The sequence below is a fragment of the Gigantopelta aegis genome, chromosome 1 (genome assembly GCF_016097555.1).
Source record: "Gigantopelta aegis isolate Gae_Host chromosome 1, Gae_host_genome, whole genome shotgun sequence".
In the NCBI taxonomy this organism is placed as follows: domain Eukaryota; kingdom Metazoa; phylum Mollusca; class Gastropoda; order Neomphalida; family Peltospiridae; genus Gigantopelta; species Gigantopelta aegis.
In genome coordinates, this window is record NC_054699.1 from 26,159,803 (window position 1) to 26,177,022 (window position 17,220).

The 17,220-nt window shown below is 38.3% G+C and overlaps 1 protein-coding gene across 1 annotated transcript in view; it reads left to right on the plus strand.

The window, feature by feature from the left end:
- Positions 1 to 17,220, plus strand: part of LOC121372965 (ephrin type-B receptor 3-like) — a 73,440-nt gene that overhangs the window by 28,307 nt on the left and 27,913 nt on the right. The window contains exons 2-3 of the mRNA XM_041499407.1: positions 686 to 783; positions 13,670 to 14,127. Coding sequence (XP_041355341.1) covers positions 13,734 to 14,127 — 394 coding nt within the window. The 5' untranslated portion in view covers positions 686 to 783; positions 13,670 to 13,733. The remainder of the gene's footprint in view (positions 1 to 685; positions 784 to 13,669; positions 14,128 to 17,220) is intronic.

A 17,220-nucleotide genomic window follows, 5' to 3' on the forward strand; every position in this document is an offset into this window, starting at 1 on the left:
GATATTCAGTGTGTTGCATATTGTTTCACTGTTCCATTCTATTAGCACGATGCAGAATGTTTTTCACTGACAAAATATGAAAACTATTTTCCCCGTTATGAGTGCTCACTGGGGTAATAAAAAGTATTCTCGATGAACTTTCATGTCACATTCACCTAACTATCCCCTGATATTTCTTCTCGGGTATCTGTAATGCATATATTTATCACATCTTTCCCTCTCTTTTTTTTCTTCTCTCCCCCCCCCCCCCCCCCCCCCTTCTTTTTTCCTGTCACACTATAAATGCTATCGTTTGATCCTCGTCTTGAGAAATGAATCTGAATCCAATGGCTGATGCCTCTGTTTATCATTGCTTTTTTACATTCAATGTCATCATTAATAAAAGTTTGATATCCAGTAACCAATGGGTCAATCCATCTCAAATTAAAAACTTTTTAACGTCGCTCACGCAATTCGGTCTCAGATTGTTGATTTGAAATGGAATGACCCCAATAATTAACAAATCAATGTGCTCTAGTGGTGTCATTGAACAAACGAACTTTAAAAAACCCTGTGTAGGTTCCCTATGTATATGCATATGTATATAGTTTCTGTGTGATATATTTGAAGAATTGTTTGGTGACTTGGGATTAATCTGTAGATTTTTTAATAATGTGATGATTTTTGTTCTTCTATTTGATTGCAGACGTTTTATTGGACACTGAATCATTACCGAAATTGCATTGGACTACAAAGATAGTAAAACAGACACCAAACCCGGACATCAATGAGGAGAACATGGGGGTGAGTACTATTGTATTATTTATATTAATAATCTAAAAAAAAAAACCCAACATTTTCCTATCAAAACATCATCCTTTTTTGTCTTGCTCTATAAAAATAAAAATCTGTTTTCGTCTCATCTCCTTCAGATACCGTGCATAGGGCAGAATCTAGCTCAGTTCAACTTGATAGCGTTCTTATGAAGGAAGGAAGGAAATATTTTATTTAACGACGCACTCAACACATTTTATTTACGGTTATATGGCGTCAGACATATGGTTATGGACCACACAGTTATTGGGAGAGGAAACCCGCTGTCGCCACTTCATGAACTACTCTTTTCGATTAGCAGCAAGGGATATTTTATATGCACCGTCCCACAGACAGGGTAGTACATACCACGGCCTTTGATATACCAGTAGTGGTGCACTGGCTGAAACGAGAAATAGCCCGATGGGCCCACCGACGGGGATCGATCCCAGGAACTTGATAGCGTTCTTATGAGGTGCTCTGGTTGAAGGATCGAATCTCCTCGGTAGACCTGGAGGTTTTCTCTATTCCGTCCATTTCTCCACGGCTGATTCATCAAAGGCTGTGATAATTACTGTTCTTTCTGTGGACAAGTAAAAGAAGTAAATTGGTTAACATCCCCGACCGACATGACGAAATGCTCCCGATCCACTTTTTCTTTATTTAAAAAAAAAAAAAAAAAAAAATTTTAAACAGTCTAAAAAAAATTCCATATGATGTCTACCAAATGTTGAAAAAAAAGGGTTTAATATTCTGCCACAGAGCAAAGCCAGACACTAAAATTACCTTAAAGAAACAGCTATCGCCTATCAACAAGTTTATAACACAGAACTTCAAAGTACAGACGAATATATTTCTGGAAATGTTTGCATTCAAGCGGGCAAATAGTTTCCTGTTTAGAACGTTGCGTTTGTTAACAAAAACTATATAAATAGGAAACATGAATTATTATTTTAGATTTTAAACAAACACTGGGATATGAATATAGATTTTAAAAGAAATTTAATATATTTTATATATGGTGTTTTAAGAACCCTATACCTGTATTTAAGTAGTCATATGGAATCCAGAATCAATCGAATAGAGCAATATTCTCATAAAAGATCGGCCGATGACGTCATATTAATAATAGTAGAGGCAAGGTCACGATTGAGGTGGCCATTACTATTAGCATGGGTTATTGTCATGTTTAAGGACCTTATTTCTCTAAAAATGGATAATAAATACAAATTACATTAATTGTTGGAACCAAATCTAGCTATCGCATCACCGTAACTGAATCGTGATGGAGTGAAATCCATGTCAACCCTCTCGGCAATTTTAGTTTTTGAATTATGGACCATTGTCATAATTTAATTATTTTTACAAAGTATCATTAATAAATGGGGTATGATGGTTATGAAGATGGTTGAATAAAGTACATTTAGGGACAAATCAAATTATTTTTGTTCAGGTAATACTTTGTTAGACCATTAAATAGGTCAGTGGTATGTGACTATATGCCTTTAAGAGTGCAGTTGTCATTAAAAACAGTAGCCATGTATTTAAACCGACACAGGCATTGTTTTAGAATGCATGACTTGGTTATCTAATGTTACAATTATAGATTCATTAAAAAAAACAAGGATGTTAACCAATTTTTGTTTTACCTGCCCTACTGCTAGTAGACAAATGTAGTGGGGTTTCATTTCAAGACCCCGTGTCACAATTACAACATATTTGACATCCAGTGGTCGACAATTAATGAGGCTTCGAGGTGAAGTCAACGCCAGGTGACGCCACACGAAAATAGGGTTTTACGTGAAAAAGGAAACCAGTCTAGCAAGTCGTTTTCGTACACAATTAAAAATAAACAATTAACATCAAAATACAGCGTATTCAACTTGCATTAATTATGAAACGAAATACAAATAAGTAGAAACTGATGTGCAGATCGAAATTTTGTTTTATTTCTTGTTTGTTGTACCGTAGGTTTAATATACGTAGGTAAGGTGTGTACGTGTTGTACGTTTTTTCGTGACTAACATTAATTCGTACCAACTGCAAAATGGGAGTAAAGTATTTTGTATTAATATTTTTGGGGGCTGTATAAATATATATATATTTATATTATAGGAAGTTGTGTATCTACTTGATTTTCATTCATGACACATCCTTACAATATGTATTACCATTGTAAGGCAATGATTCGAGGGTCCCCAACCACGACATTGTCTGTTTGATCTGGGGCAAATAAAACAAATTTTAAAAATTAACTATCCAGAACCCAATTTCATGTAGGCTTTACTCATACAAATAACATGTGAAATGTTACTGAATAATAGTCTAGGTGGAAAAACCCTGTTTCATATCAATTTTATTGCTATTATTTCATGGCTTACACTGGATGACAACTTTCAGTGGACTAATTTTTAGTCATGCGAACAAATATAATACATATATCCTACCAGTAATTTAAAAAAAACCCACAATAACACCCCCACTATCCAAATATTATTTTTAAATTTGTATTATTATATGCATGGTACACATGTATGTAAGGCTATATGGTTGAGGACAACACAGATAATGAGAGAGGAAACCTGCTTCCACCACACAATGGCAAGCAATCTTTTATATATTCAGTATCCCACAGACATGATGGTACATACCACAGCCTTTGTTACACCAGTTGTGGAGCATTGGATAGAATGAAAAATAGCCCAGTGGACCCATTGCGGAAATCAATATTGAACCTACCGCACATTAGGTGATTGCCTTACCACTGGTCTATGTCCTAGCTCTATATAAAATATTGAGAGGCTTCGTATTACAATTTGATATCCTTGCATTAATTATGCAAAGATTAATTGTAGGATTGATTAATTAAATGTGTACTTATAATTGACGTGTAGGCTAGACGTAAATAATGTAAAAGTGGTGCAAAAATAGCACATGCAAACTGATAATATTAGTGATAAAGATAGTGTGCCTTTAAGCAAAACGAAAATAAAATCATATCATCGTGTTACTAATATTTTATATTTTAGCATTACCTAAACTATATTGTAACAGAATCTACAGGAGAAAATAGTAAAATAAAAATTCAGAGTATATGCAATCTGTAAAAACAAACAACACTGACGGTCGACTTTCAAGTATCATTTGTCTTACCGGTATCTCATAGCAACAATCCCTCTTTTGTTTTACAATATCTTGTCACTTGGAAAGTTTCCTTCTGCCGTGGTATTGAGGAACACAAAAACACGAAGAAGGCATTATTTATAGAACTTTTTATAAAATGTTATAGACGCAAAGTCGTTTACCTCCTTGTTTTTTATAGTGTCACGTGGGACCCTGTTGTTCCGTAACGCCACCTATTGAGGAGTTGGCGCACCTCGAACGCCCATTAATCAATGTGTTTTAGTGGTCAGTGGTGTCGTTAAACAAAACAAACTTTTCTTCTCTCTCTCTCTCTCTCTCTCTCTCTCTCTCTCTCTCTCTCTCTCTCTCTCTCTCTCTCTCTCTCTCTCTCTCCACATTTTGGACCAGTATACACAAACTATGCTCAAAGAGGCACATGTACTGTAGTGGGTGAAAATTACTGTTACTAAGTGATTGTAGCGGGTTTCCTCTATAATACTATATGTCAACATTACCAAATGTTTGACATCCAGTAGGCTAGTCGATGACTAATGTGCTCTAGTGGTGTCATTAAACAAAACAAACTTGTTACTCAGTGACTGCCCCTGTTGTCATGGAATTGTGTGTGGAGTGTACGTAATGGTTTCAGGTGCAGTTAAAGGGACATACCCTAGTTTTTAAACACTAAGGACCTGAAATCATACTTTACTTAGATTTCATTGTTTAGATTATCCATTTCCGTATATTCGGAATGTTTTTGGTGATCCTGGTGTTTTTAATATCACAAAATGCATTTCTCATTTCTTTAAAAACGCAGGTGCATCTGAGAAGTAACAGATATAGAGTCCAGTTTTAGTAGAGTTTTAGAGGGTATTTCACCATTTCAAAGTCACAGACTCTTGTTTGACTTAATTATAAATGTATCCAAATGTGTTGCAGGTTTGTAGATTAACTAAACTTAGTGTTAATTATCACGGGTTGAACCTAGAGTCTGTCCCTTTAAGATAGCTTGTTAGCGTTGATTTAGAAGGTCGCAGGCTGTTAGCCTTGTCCTGATAGCTGGAACCCACCAGCATGTGTCCATCAGCTGGTCGATCTCTTTATTACCCTTATGATTGATTGATTTCAACTTATTTTCGTGCTTATATCCAATTAAGGTTCAAGCACGCTGTCCTGGGCACACACCTCGGCTATCTGGGCTGTCTGTGCAGGACAGTGGGTTAGTTGTTAGTTTGTTAGTGGTTAGTGAGAGAGAAGAGGGTGTAGTGGCCTTACACCTACCCAATGAGCCCTTAAGAACTCGCTCTGGGTTGGAGCCGGTACCGGACTGCGAACTCTGTACCTACCAGCCTGTAGTCCGATGGCTTAACCACTGCGCCACCGAGGCCGGTTTACCCTTATGGGCTCAAACATACGGGGTAATATGTTTTTTCTCACAGTGTGCAGATTGCTTCTAGATTGCCTGATTGACTGGCTTAATAAATACGATATTTGATTGGCTATTACATACTACCAGACTAATCTTTGTCAAACTGTTGCTACAAAGTACAAATATATATATTTTGATATTACGAACATTTACGGGGTGTGTGGGGATATATATATATATATATATATATATATATATATATATATATATATATATATATATATATATACTGATGGAAAGAAATAAGGGAACACATCGAATTGTAGACCAAATTTAATTCACTACTAGCGTAATAATGTCTGTATTTCATACCAAGTTGTAATGTGGGACTGAATGTCTGTAGTGTTGAATGTGCTGCCTATATGTTCCCAGTCACCTTCTGACAATATCAATTGATTTTTAATGCAGTCATTATTTTATTTTGTTGTCTGTGTGATCCTTTATTTCTTTCCATCAGTATATATAATGATATATTTTACCAAACAGTGAAATATATAAGATAATATTGAATTATTTTTTTTAATTAGAAAAAAAAAATGTAATAAAGACACCAACTAGGGGCTTTTGAGAGGTTATCGAATCTTCTCTTTCGGCAGTTGCACAAGGCTGTCGAGAGTCTTCCTCCGATGGCAAAGTGATGTTTGTTGGTGGCTTCTAAATCCTCTCACAACATTGCTCAGCTTGCTGCCCGATTATTGGCAAGCAGTCTCTTGTTACTCCTGGATCAATACCTGTCATTTGGAAAGGGAAACCTTACTTATTGGGACAAATTTCAACTTGGTCATGGACAAAGAAGCAGTGAACTTCGTTCCAGCACCCAAGCCCCGAGATGCCTGTAAATGCCATTCTGCGGCGCTGGCTTAAAAGCTGATGCCTTTTGAGGTAGATTTGGGGACGCTGGTATTTTATTCCCATAGTTCTTTGACCAGAAGAATGGTGAGTAGAGACCAATCCTAAACCTGAAGCCACTGAATTCTTACGTCGTTATTCCTTTTATGAAGATGGAGACGGTTCACTCGGTCAGGGTCTTTCTTCACGTGGGGGAATAGGTGACGTCCATAGACTTGAAGGATACCTACCTTCATGTGCCGAGCCACAGATATTTGGAGGTACCTGCTTACAAGTTTCAAGTTCTGCCATTCGGGTTGGCCATGAGCCTTCACGCCTTTACTCGTGTGGTTAAGGCCCAGGGTTTCCACCAGGAAAAAAATGATGGGGGGTGGGTGATCGGACCAGCAGAAGGGGCAAAGCCCCTGACCGCGCGCTGTGGGCTCGTCGCAAGCAGGGGGTCTGGGGGTCCTCCCCCATAAAAATTTGGATTTTAGATGCCCAGAGATGCAATTTCCTGGCATCTCGGAACACAATCTGGCAGCCAAAACAGTCGGCAAAATGTATCTATTCTGATGCACTAACCGTGAAAATCGTTACAAATTTGGACAAAATAATTTATGTATTCTATCTTATAACTTTTATTCTGATAATTTATACATTTAAACATTTCCTCTCGTAGGCGTTGTTAATCATTTGACTGCGCATACGCCAGCAGCCATAATATATAGCCGACGATTCCAGGTGGCAGAGAAGCAAATAATAATACACTGTCAACAATATTAACATAAAAGCAAAAAGTTGTTGTCAACATATGCAGGTGTAATTATTGCCAAAAATCAAATCTCTTACTCAATTGCAAAACAAATTGGGGTTGGTTTTTTTCAAAATGAGCTGAATTAACAGTGTCCTACATTCGTATACAACCTAACGCTCATTGGTTGATTTACTTCTCTGCCTCCTTCAGTTTCTCTACCAACTTTCATCCACCTATTGGCTGTTGTTTCCAAGCCAAAACATGCAAAACAGCTAGATAATTAACATTTGCTAGAAAATGTTATGCTAAGAGCTAAAAATGACCTTAAAAAACCCACTGCTCTGCAGATTGATGGGTGGGATGACACCCCCCCCTCCCATGTCAAAATCATAAATCCCCCCCCCCCCCCCCCCCCCACACACACACACACCCTGTATGAAACCGTGAGGCCGTGGTTCGGTATGTGCATCTGTTGGAGATACGGATGCACATTTACTTTGACGACTGGTTAATACCGGCTTCATCACAGACGACATGTCTATCGGGTCTGAAGCTTGTGAGAGACATGATTCTCTAATTGGAGTGAAGTTGGAGTTGGTTCCAACGCAGGTATTCACATATCTCGGTGTGGTTTTTAACCTGGTGTAGGCATCCATTCGTCCGACGGATTCACACATTTACAATTTACAACATCTTGTAGTGAAGAAATGCACACTGATGTGCACACTTCATGAGTCGTTAGGTCACTTCAAATCGCTGGCTACACTGAATGTGCTGTCCAGACGGTTCAAGCAACCACTCCTGTGGCACTTGGCACAAGTGTGGGATGGTCTCAATTGGAATTTTGTGATATGTTTGGGATCTTGGTTTGTACAACCTATCCAAGACTGCCTGGTGAACAAGTGTTTGTCCCAGGTCATCCCCTTACACCCACTTTCTCTGTTCACACGTTGCTTTCCTTGAGGGGTTTGCTGAGCATTACAACATGTCAGGAGTGTGGACTGCCTCTTTTGGAGATGGAAGTGGCTCATCGCTCTTGTTTTTATTTCCGGAATGTAATTTAAAATCGTCAAATATTGTTGAGGTTGGACAACACGTCAATTGGTGGGTAGGTACCAATTCCATGTTGCTGAGTTGCAAAGCCTTGGTGATCATCGAGTTAGCCCTCTACATTGCGACTGCTATTGGCATCATGTTCCATACGTACAACATAAATCCCTCCCAATTTCACCCCTACAACGGCAATGTATTTCTCCCCTCTTGCCGTCAGTGTCCCTTAATAAATCAGATTGAAGTTGGCCTTAAATGTTATTCGAAGCCTACCTTTATTTATGTTGTCCTGAAAAAGTACTTTAATTTCACTGTGAAAATAATTAAATACGTCAAAAGTTGTAGCTTTCACTATGTAAAGTTATGGTTTCGGAAATGCCAACATATGATTTTACAAGCAATACCGATTAAACAGATTACGAAATTTTAGAACAGTCCGAAACTCTCGATTTGGAACCAAAATGTTCCGAATTAGGTGCGTGGGTCGAATGTACTACAGATAACTGCTAATGCCGCACATGATAATGTACATGTGTTATTTTCAAAAGTGAAACTGCAAACGGCATTCTCGTTATGCGATTAGTCACACCTGACTTGTCGCATGCAATGTCGTAGCGACTCGAATCGTGTGTGTGGGAAGAAATTATGTCATAAGATTTCATAATATCAAACAAAGCTCATCCGTATAAAAATATATTTTGGGAAATGTAAGTGAATACAAATTTCCACAGAAATAAAGAAAACTTCAATGTAGACAATTTACTCAGGGCATTGTATAAAACATTTTTATTAAATATTGGCCACATGTGGACAATAATAGATTTTATGGACTTGTGTAATTTGAACACTTTGACATGTTTATAAGCAAGTGAAAAAAACTTGGAAGAGACAAAATTAAACTGTTGTACTTTAATGTGATTTGATTTGATTTATGAGCTTACGATCTGTTGTGGGAAATAGGACATGTTATATTCTGTACGATTCTGTCATGACTTGTTATTCTCATTTAGGTGTTATCAAAGCACGATTCGATCTGATGTGACAAGTCAGTACGAACTGTAAAATAGATTCAGGTTCCAGCAAATTTGTTTCAGTCAATTTTATTTTATTATTAATGAGGGCTTTTACAGACCTTGCTTTTTAAGGTGCGCGGGTGCGATCGCGCTCGTACAGCGCACGTAATTTCAATCTGGCGAGTGTGAAAAATAATACATGTTACACTTAACAAACAGCACACGTAAAATGATTTTGTATATTGATTGCCACTATTTACCGTATGTAGCTAATAGAAAGATCCGTTTAATAATACAAGAAAACGGTAGCGTCCATGCAAGATTTTCATATATGACTGGTACTTATCTTTGCTATACAAATCGGAAAACACAGGTTTAATAGACATCTTCGAAGACATACCAATCTGATCAAAATCCTTTGCCTATCTAATTTATTATTAATTAGAAACAGTCCACTTTTGTAAGGTAACAGATACAACGTCTGATAAGGATAACTCATTTATACTGTTCAAATAGTTATGACAAAAAGAGAAATGGGATTGAATTAAATAGTGGCTTCTATAGCCTACACAAATGAACTCTTACGGAAATCAGCGAAGTCGGTAAAATTGTCTCGATTAGTTCATAACTGTTAGCCTAAAAAGCTTACGTAAGATCCCGACAATGGCAATCGTGTAATTTTATACTTTCTTAAAAAAAAAATTTTTTTTTAATTAGACGGAATAATAAAAAGAAGGAAAAGAAAGGATAATGGGTATGTAGGAATAAGCCTAGGTATTTTTTTAACGTCTATTGTTTTTCTTTTTTACCTTTAAAACAAAATCAAATAAATCTTCATTTATATATTTGTATTTCAGCCAGAGGTTAATGAATGTGCATATGTTATTTAGATATATACACACTATAGTAATGGTAATCAATGATCATTTCCGACTATTTAATTTTTGTTTTGTTGGTTAGAAAGTCACAGATCATGTGACTGGAACATGATTTGATGTGCAGTAGTCTGTGGCATATTGACCAATCAGAGCTATCGGGGTCAGATTATTGTTACTCTTGAAATTCTGCACGCACACACTGGTCTACTTGACAACTTATTACGCATTGATGATGGTGTCTAAAATTATGGGGATTTTTATTATATTTATTATGGCATCCCACGTTTGGAATAAAATCCTTTCCTTAAAAATAATTTTTTTCAGAGTTTGTGTATTATGTTATTATCAACATTGGGGCCGTTCTAGATCAATGACGTAATGCCGTCAGAGTTGTTCGTAACTTGTAGCGGTAGGTTAAATGATGTGTTACAAAATGTTGAGGTGGAAGGGGAGATTGGTTGCGTAATTGTTGAATTTAAAATGCCACGTGAATGTCAATGTTCCAACACTATCAATTGAAGTAATTGTCGGCCCACGTTTCACGAGTTATTATTATTTTTTAAATGTTTTAATAATATGAGTCAGTAGTGCACACCTGATATACTTGGGTCGTAGTTCATGAACCACCTCCTAGGAACCAGTGTTTAATAATGACATTCAAGACAAGTTGATTCCTATATATGTTTAGCTGCACGTTCATCAAACCATCTAACACTGAAAAGGTATATATATAATTGTGTGCATCAAATTATCTGAATAGTACATATTGTAATTCAAAAATCAAATGGTCTGCATCAGTGTATACATGTCATAATTATATTTCTATAAAACTACTCCTGAAACATTTTAATAAACTATAACTCCATTCCTGAAAGGGAAAAGTCAGACTAAACTAATGAACCAAACAACATAAAATTAGAAGAAAACATTATTGGTTAATGTTTGCAACATATGTCTCTACATTTACATGTACCAATTACTAAATTAAAAAATGCTTGATTTTCAGTTGCCGTAGCATTTTGACGAGTGCGATTTTCCACTCGCCTAAGCGGTTTTAGGTGTGCGATTTTTCACTCGCCTTTGTTTTTCAAAAGGCAAGGACTGTTTTTGTTGTTGATTTTTTTTTTTTCTTTCGGTTTTATGCCTCCATGCCCCATAAACGGTCTTCTTAATTTGTCGTGCCGTTAGTGTGTTCTTAAAAATGCCGTGGTGCCCTCCTCATCCCATACCCCTCTAAGCAATAATTGCACTGCCCCTCTGACAGTGTAATTCAAATCCTGGACAATTTTTTTTCCTTTCATTTGTCGACTAAAACATTTCATACTATATATAAAAATTAATCTGGTACCTACATAGAAAGGTTAGGGTACAGGGTTGCGAGTCATGCGATGGTTGGAGAGTTCTGTTGTAGGCCAAACACATCCCTTTTCAGTCAACATCTTGGCAGACACGTTGAGTCACCGTTCACCTGTCCAAACAGAGTGTGTGCTGCACATGGTGGTGATTTGAAGAGTTCTCCAGTTGTGTGGGAGTCCACAACGCGATATGTTTTCCATAAGACTGAACAACCAGTTGTCATTGTTTGTGTCACCGGTTCCCGATACGCTGGCACAGGAATACAATACATTTAGCATGGACTGGATGGGTTTGAATTTTTATGTCTTCCCACCTCCGGTTCTACTGGGTAAGGTTCTGTCCAAGGTCAGACACCAGCATTGTCGCATAACGCTCTTAGCCCTGAGTTGGGCAGCTCATGTTTGGTTTCGTTGGCTCCTGTCACTTTTAGTACAGGAAATGGGCTGGTGCTTATCAGACGTTTAGAATCTAGAATTGAGACGCTATTAGAGTCTGAGACACTAATGTTAAGACAACGTTTTACAAATTGTATGTGTGTGACGTCATTAGACATTGAATCTGGACTCTAAAGGTTTTATAAGCACGTGGCTTTGTGCACCTAATGTTGATCCCGGATCTGCTAAGCTTCACACATGGAGGTTGTCAGGGTTTCCTTCTGACACAGAGGCTCTTATCGGGGGGGGGGGGGGGGGGGGGGGGGGGGGGGGGGGGGGGGGGGGGTTTGCTGAGCTCGTCTCCTGCTAGAAGCCCCAGTTTACTGAGAGGGGCTACCAGTGTTAATGAAATGCTTGGGTTCGTTGGGCGCCTGAGAGGGACATGGATTCCTTGTCGCCAACTGTTAATAACCTAGCACAGTGCTGTCTGGCTCTTGTCCAGGAAAGGAAGCTGAAGGTTCATGTTTTTTTAATGGCTTAGCAGTTTACAACACCGATGGGTGAGTTACGTTATGGACTGATCTTATTTTCATGGCTAAGAACAGGCACCAGGAGAAGAGTTTCCTCTGGCAATCATTTAGAGTTTGTCTTGCACACTTCCTTTGGATAATTCAGATAGACTTGTCTGGTTTTGAAGTACTATTTAGAATGTACTAAATACTTTGTGGGTTGAAGATACATTTTATCTCATTTATGGAGCAGATGGGAGACATTACAAAGAATGTTTTGTCTCGACGATGGATTACTGCAACCATCAAACTGGTGTATGACAAGGCGGGTGATCATGTTCTTTGGAAATTTTCCCATCAGACCTAATGAGATTTGAGTGAATTTTGCTTCCCTTAATTTCCATGATTCGTTGTAAATCTTAAACGTCATAAATGCAGGGATTTGGAAGAGTCTACAGACGGTTGACTGCCTATATTTCCGAGATATGGCGGTAGGTTTGCACAGTACCCGGTGGATACATACAGCATTCCAAATCGTATGAGAGCACAGGGCCACGAGAGAGGGAACCTGTATTCTGGCCAAACACTGGCGCAAGTCATAATAGGAGATAGTTATTTACCACCTTGTTTGTTGAATTGGAATACTATCTGGGGCTGTCGACTATCTTTTGTTGCATTACCCGGTGAGATGTTTTTCCTCTCCTTTTTTTCGATGTTGAGATTTTAATGTCAGTCGAGGACGTAGTGAACTGATATTAAAAGTCATTTTTGACAATTATACCTCGTATGGTGTGGTTTTATTTCACAGTATCATTACTTGAGAGGAGCACTGCTTGTTCAATGGGTATGTCCTCCTTTTTCTTGCCTTCTCCCATTAATGTTCAATTCTAACGGTGTTAAATCACATCTGTTATAGAATATGTGTTGTGCTAGCACAGTAAGTTGAATAAGACTATTAGAAAATGTGTTTCTATTTTTCATTATTATTCCTACTTACCTAGTGCTAGCACAACAGAGGTAACCACCCACCAGCACCTAGGGAGGTCTTTTTTGAATCGGTCATTTCAGACATTGAATTGAGGCAAGGTTGATGTCTGTCCATGCACAGGTGTACTAATATACACCTGGCAATGGAAGATAATTCTGCACTGGAGGTTATGACTCGGGTTTTATAGCATATTTGTTGTGCTAGCACTAGCTAAGTATGAATAGTAATGTTTTCTAAATCAGTCGAGAATTTAGTCCATATTTATCACTATACCAATCATCCACTTGAAAATGTTACTTGTGACAATGAATTACTAAAATCACACAGGACAAAATGGGGATATGTGATCATGTAACACTTAAAACCAGCTTCTCAATTAATTAAAACAACACAGTGCCTGAGCTTTCGCCTCAGCTTGCGGATAAAAACGTGCTTGTATTTTTTTGTAATATAACTTGTCAGTTAACATCACGTTACTTTCTACACCCAGTTTTGGCCAGTGTTGAGCTCTCACAATAGTGACAGGACACAATACATAGAATATTTACAATATATCTTTTTGTATGTTGCAGTGGCAGGAAGGCAAGTTCGTGAAGAAGGAGAGACCATTCCGGGTGTACACCACATGTTACACGCATGTCCCGGGCTGTGAACAACTGGCTTCGAACGCCATTCATCAAACATGACCCTGCCCAGACCCTGCACATCGAAATCAACTTCATAATGCGCAAATGCTTGAACAACTTGCCGCACTGTAAAGAAACCTTTAACCTGTACTACTACGAGGCGGATTCTGACATTGCGAAACAAGAGGTCCCGTCATGGGATTCGACCACGTACAAGCTCATCGACAAGATCTCCGGGGATTATATATACACGTCGGAAATCAAGATCAACTCAGAGACAAGGCAGATAGACCAGAGACCGGAGCTTGTCGGGGTGTATTTCGCATTTCAGGATGAAGGCGCGTGTCTGACATTTTACTCAATCAAGATCTACGACATGCCACCACCAACAGAAACAGCAGAAGGTATGTGTGTGTGTGGTGGTGGGGGGGGGGGGGGGCCTCCCCCAGAAAGAAGATGGGTTATGTTTAGGGTTATGGTTAAGAAAACCCTCTTGCAGAAATTCTTACGTATTTTTTTTTTCTTTCTTAATTTATTTCTATTTTACTTTTTGTTTGGCCAAAGCATATGGAGGAATTCTGGCAGGAGGGGTTCTAGACTGGCGAGCTAAGTGTATGGAGATGAGGTTACAAAATAATGTACAAATACATGTGCATGTACAGGAAATTGTGCAGGGGTGGAGGGTGTCTAGACTGGCGAGTGAGGTTTTTAGAGAATGAAAACGCAAAACAGATATTTTTCAATATTTTGTTTCTGATTAATGAAAAATATATTTATTGGACTTAAAATAAAAAAATTTTGAGACGAAGCCATTGATTGGTACTTTTCTCTGGGTTTAATCCTGGTTTTGTTCTCGTTACATATATCATAGCAGAAACACACACAATGGTGTGAAATGCGTTCACTATATGCTCAATCATCCTGCATGCAATGCACGTAAACATGCCAGTATGTGGACACATAAAAGTCACGTAATGGTGTCATATTTCTCGTCACATTAAGAATGCCACGACTCAGAGAAGAACAAAGGGAGCGAGCTAGGACCTTCAGAGTCCATCAACTATTGGACGACTTGTTGAACGTCATCAACAGACCGGGAGTGTCCGTGATCGACGTACACCTGGTCAGCGTCTCGTTACGACCCCACGCCAAGATCGGCAGATTCGACGACACCACCTCCGTGACCGGTTCAGAACTGTGACGATGACAGCAAGCAAGACGATAGGACGTCATGGAAGGCATATCCATCCGATGACGTTCATCCGTCGACTCAGAATGGCAGACGCCCGTACAACGGTAACTTCATGACACCGCAACATCGAGATTACAGTTTGCTCTCCAGAATGGTAAACATCCACCATCCTTTTACCGGAACATTGTTTTCTCAGATGAGTCCCGTTTCTCTGTCTCCTTTGCCAATGGAAGAGCACGTGTGTATAGGAGACTCCATGAACGGTACGCTGACGGATATGTGAGGTTGTCTGATGGTATGGGGGGCAGTCAACTGTGATTTCAGGAGTGAACTCATCATTGTCCATGATGCCCTTACAGCCCAGTGTTATGTTGACGTTATTCTAAGACCAGTTCTCAAGCCACTTTTGTGCTGTCACCGAAGACCAGGAGGTCCCCTTCTGGTTCAACAAGACAATGCCCGTCCACATACTGCAAGAATTACCCAGGCATTCCTACAACAAGCCGGTATCACCGTTATGAACTGGCCCACTGTTTCACTGGATTTGAACCCAATTGAACACATATGGGATGAGTTAGGACGTCGTGTACGTCACCGCCAGCCACCACCGCGTAACGTCGCTGAGCTTGCACAGGCGTTGCAGGAGGAGTGGACGGACATTCCTGTGGCTTATTTGAGATGTTTGTGCCAATCCTTTCCCTGTCGTCTTCACGCATGCTCACGGGCCAATGGTGAACTTTTCGTTTACGAATGCAACTTGATTACTGATGATAACTGGCCATTTTTCCATGTGAATGTATCTCATGAATACCAGTCATTAATGTCATATTGCATTATCCATCAATTCATTAATAGTTTGTCGTTATTTGCAATGAAATGTTGTTTTTGCGTTTTCATTGTGTGTCATATATATATATATATATATATATATATATATATATATATATATATATATAAAGAAAATTCTGGAGAGGAGGAAGAATGTAGACCCTGACACACACCTGCTTATGCACCTGCAATACCATTATGTTTACGACTGAATTTTCCAACGGTTCCAACGATCGCATGTTGTTTTGTTTGTAAGCTGCTTTGCTAATATTTATTGTGTGTTGGCGTGATTTCCAAAAGGAACTTCGGTACAGGTTTTAATTGGGCTGTTTTTATTGCGGATATATTCCCTCTAACCCCAATTTAACTTTTCTCCACTAGCTGTATCAATATCATGATATGTACATGTATATATATTTACCGCCGATTTAACCAACAAACCTGAGTATGCAGACCTGTAAGAACAATATCCGGGGATGGGGGTTGGAGCACAATATCTAATTTAAGTTTCTAGTGAGGTGGGGAGGGCACAAGCCAAATTTTAAATATCTTTGAGCTCTGTGATGAAAGCATTTTCACATATTAATTACTAATACACACACTATAGGACGAAACCCAACAGTACTCCATTTCAGTAATGTTCTAGTTAACTACGTATTTGCTAACGGGTTTCTTCCTGTAGTGAAATTTTTTTTTTTTGATTGAAAGTGTTTCATTTTCAGCTGCAATTTCATATTACTTCCACATTTGCCTGTGTTTTGCTAACATTTTGGTTATAAAATGATGAAAAACAAAATTGCTGTCTTCGAAAGAAAACCCTATTTATTTAAATAATTTTTTCATGATGTTCAAGGTTGGAGTCCTGCAAAATGTGTTAAGCTGAAAGATAGGATACATTTAGTTTGAATATTGGTTTTCATATGTATCTAATATAATGTTTAACTGTTCATGTAGATCTTAACACGTTTTGTACATGCACTATAATTTTAAGACTCGGTAGAAGAAAAGTACAGGCTTTCTATTACAAAATAATTTGATGGTAGGTAGAAAAAAAAAGTTACTATAGGTGCTCCCTTATAAGTGGTTATGGAATTGAATTGTTTTAAAATAGGACATTACAGTTCATGCACTTGACCAATTATAAACAGCAGTTTCTCTTACTATCATCTATCTAAACAGTTTATAAAAATATATCTATTATTTTCCCAGATTTTAGGGAATGCAATGTTACTCTCCGTACCCTCTTGCAGAAACCTTGAAGTGGAAAAGTCTAAGAATACCAAAGGGCTAGTCAAAGATCACAAACACTGAACATATGAATGAGATAACAGGAACATAAAACAAGTTTTACCCATGAATGTCTAAATTTACTTTTGTTCTTTTGGTGTAAGGCTTCCTTCCAAATGTTAAGAGAAAAACTAATAGCACCTGCAGATAACTGGTCATGTAATGCCTCTGCTGGTTTCTCTTGGTGACA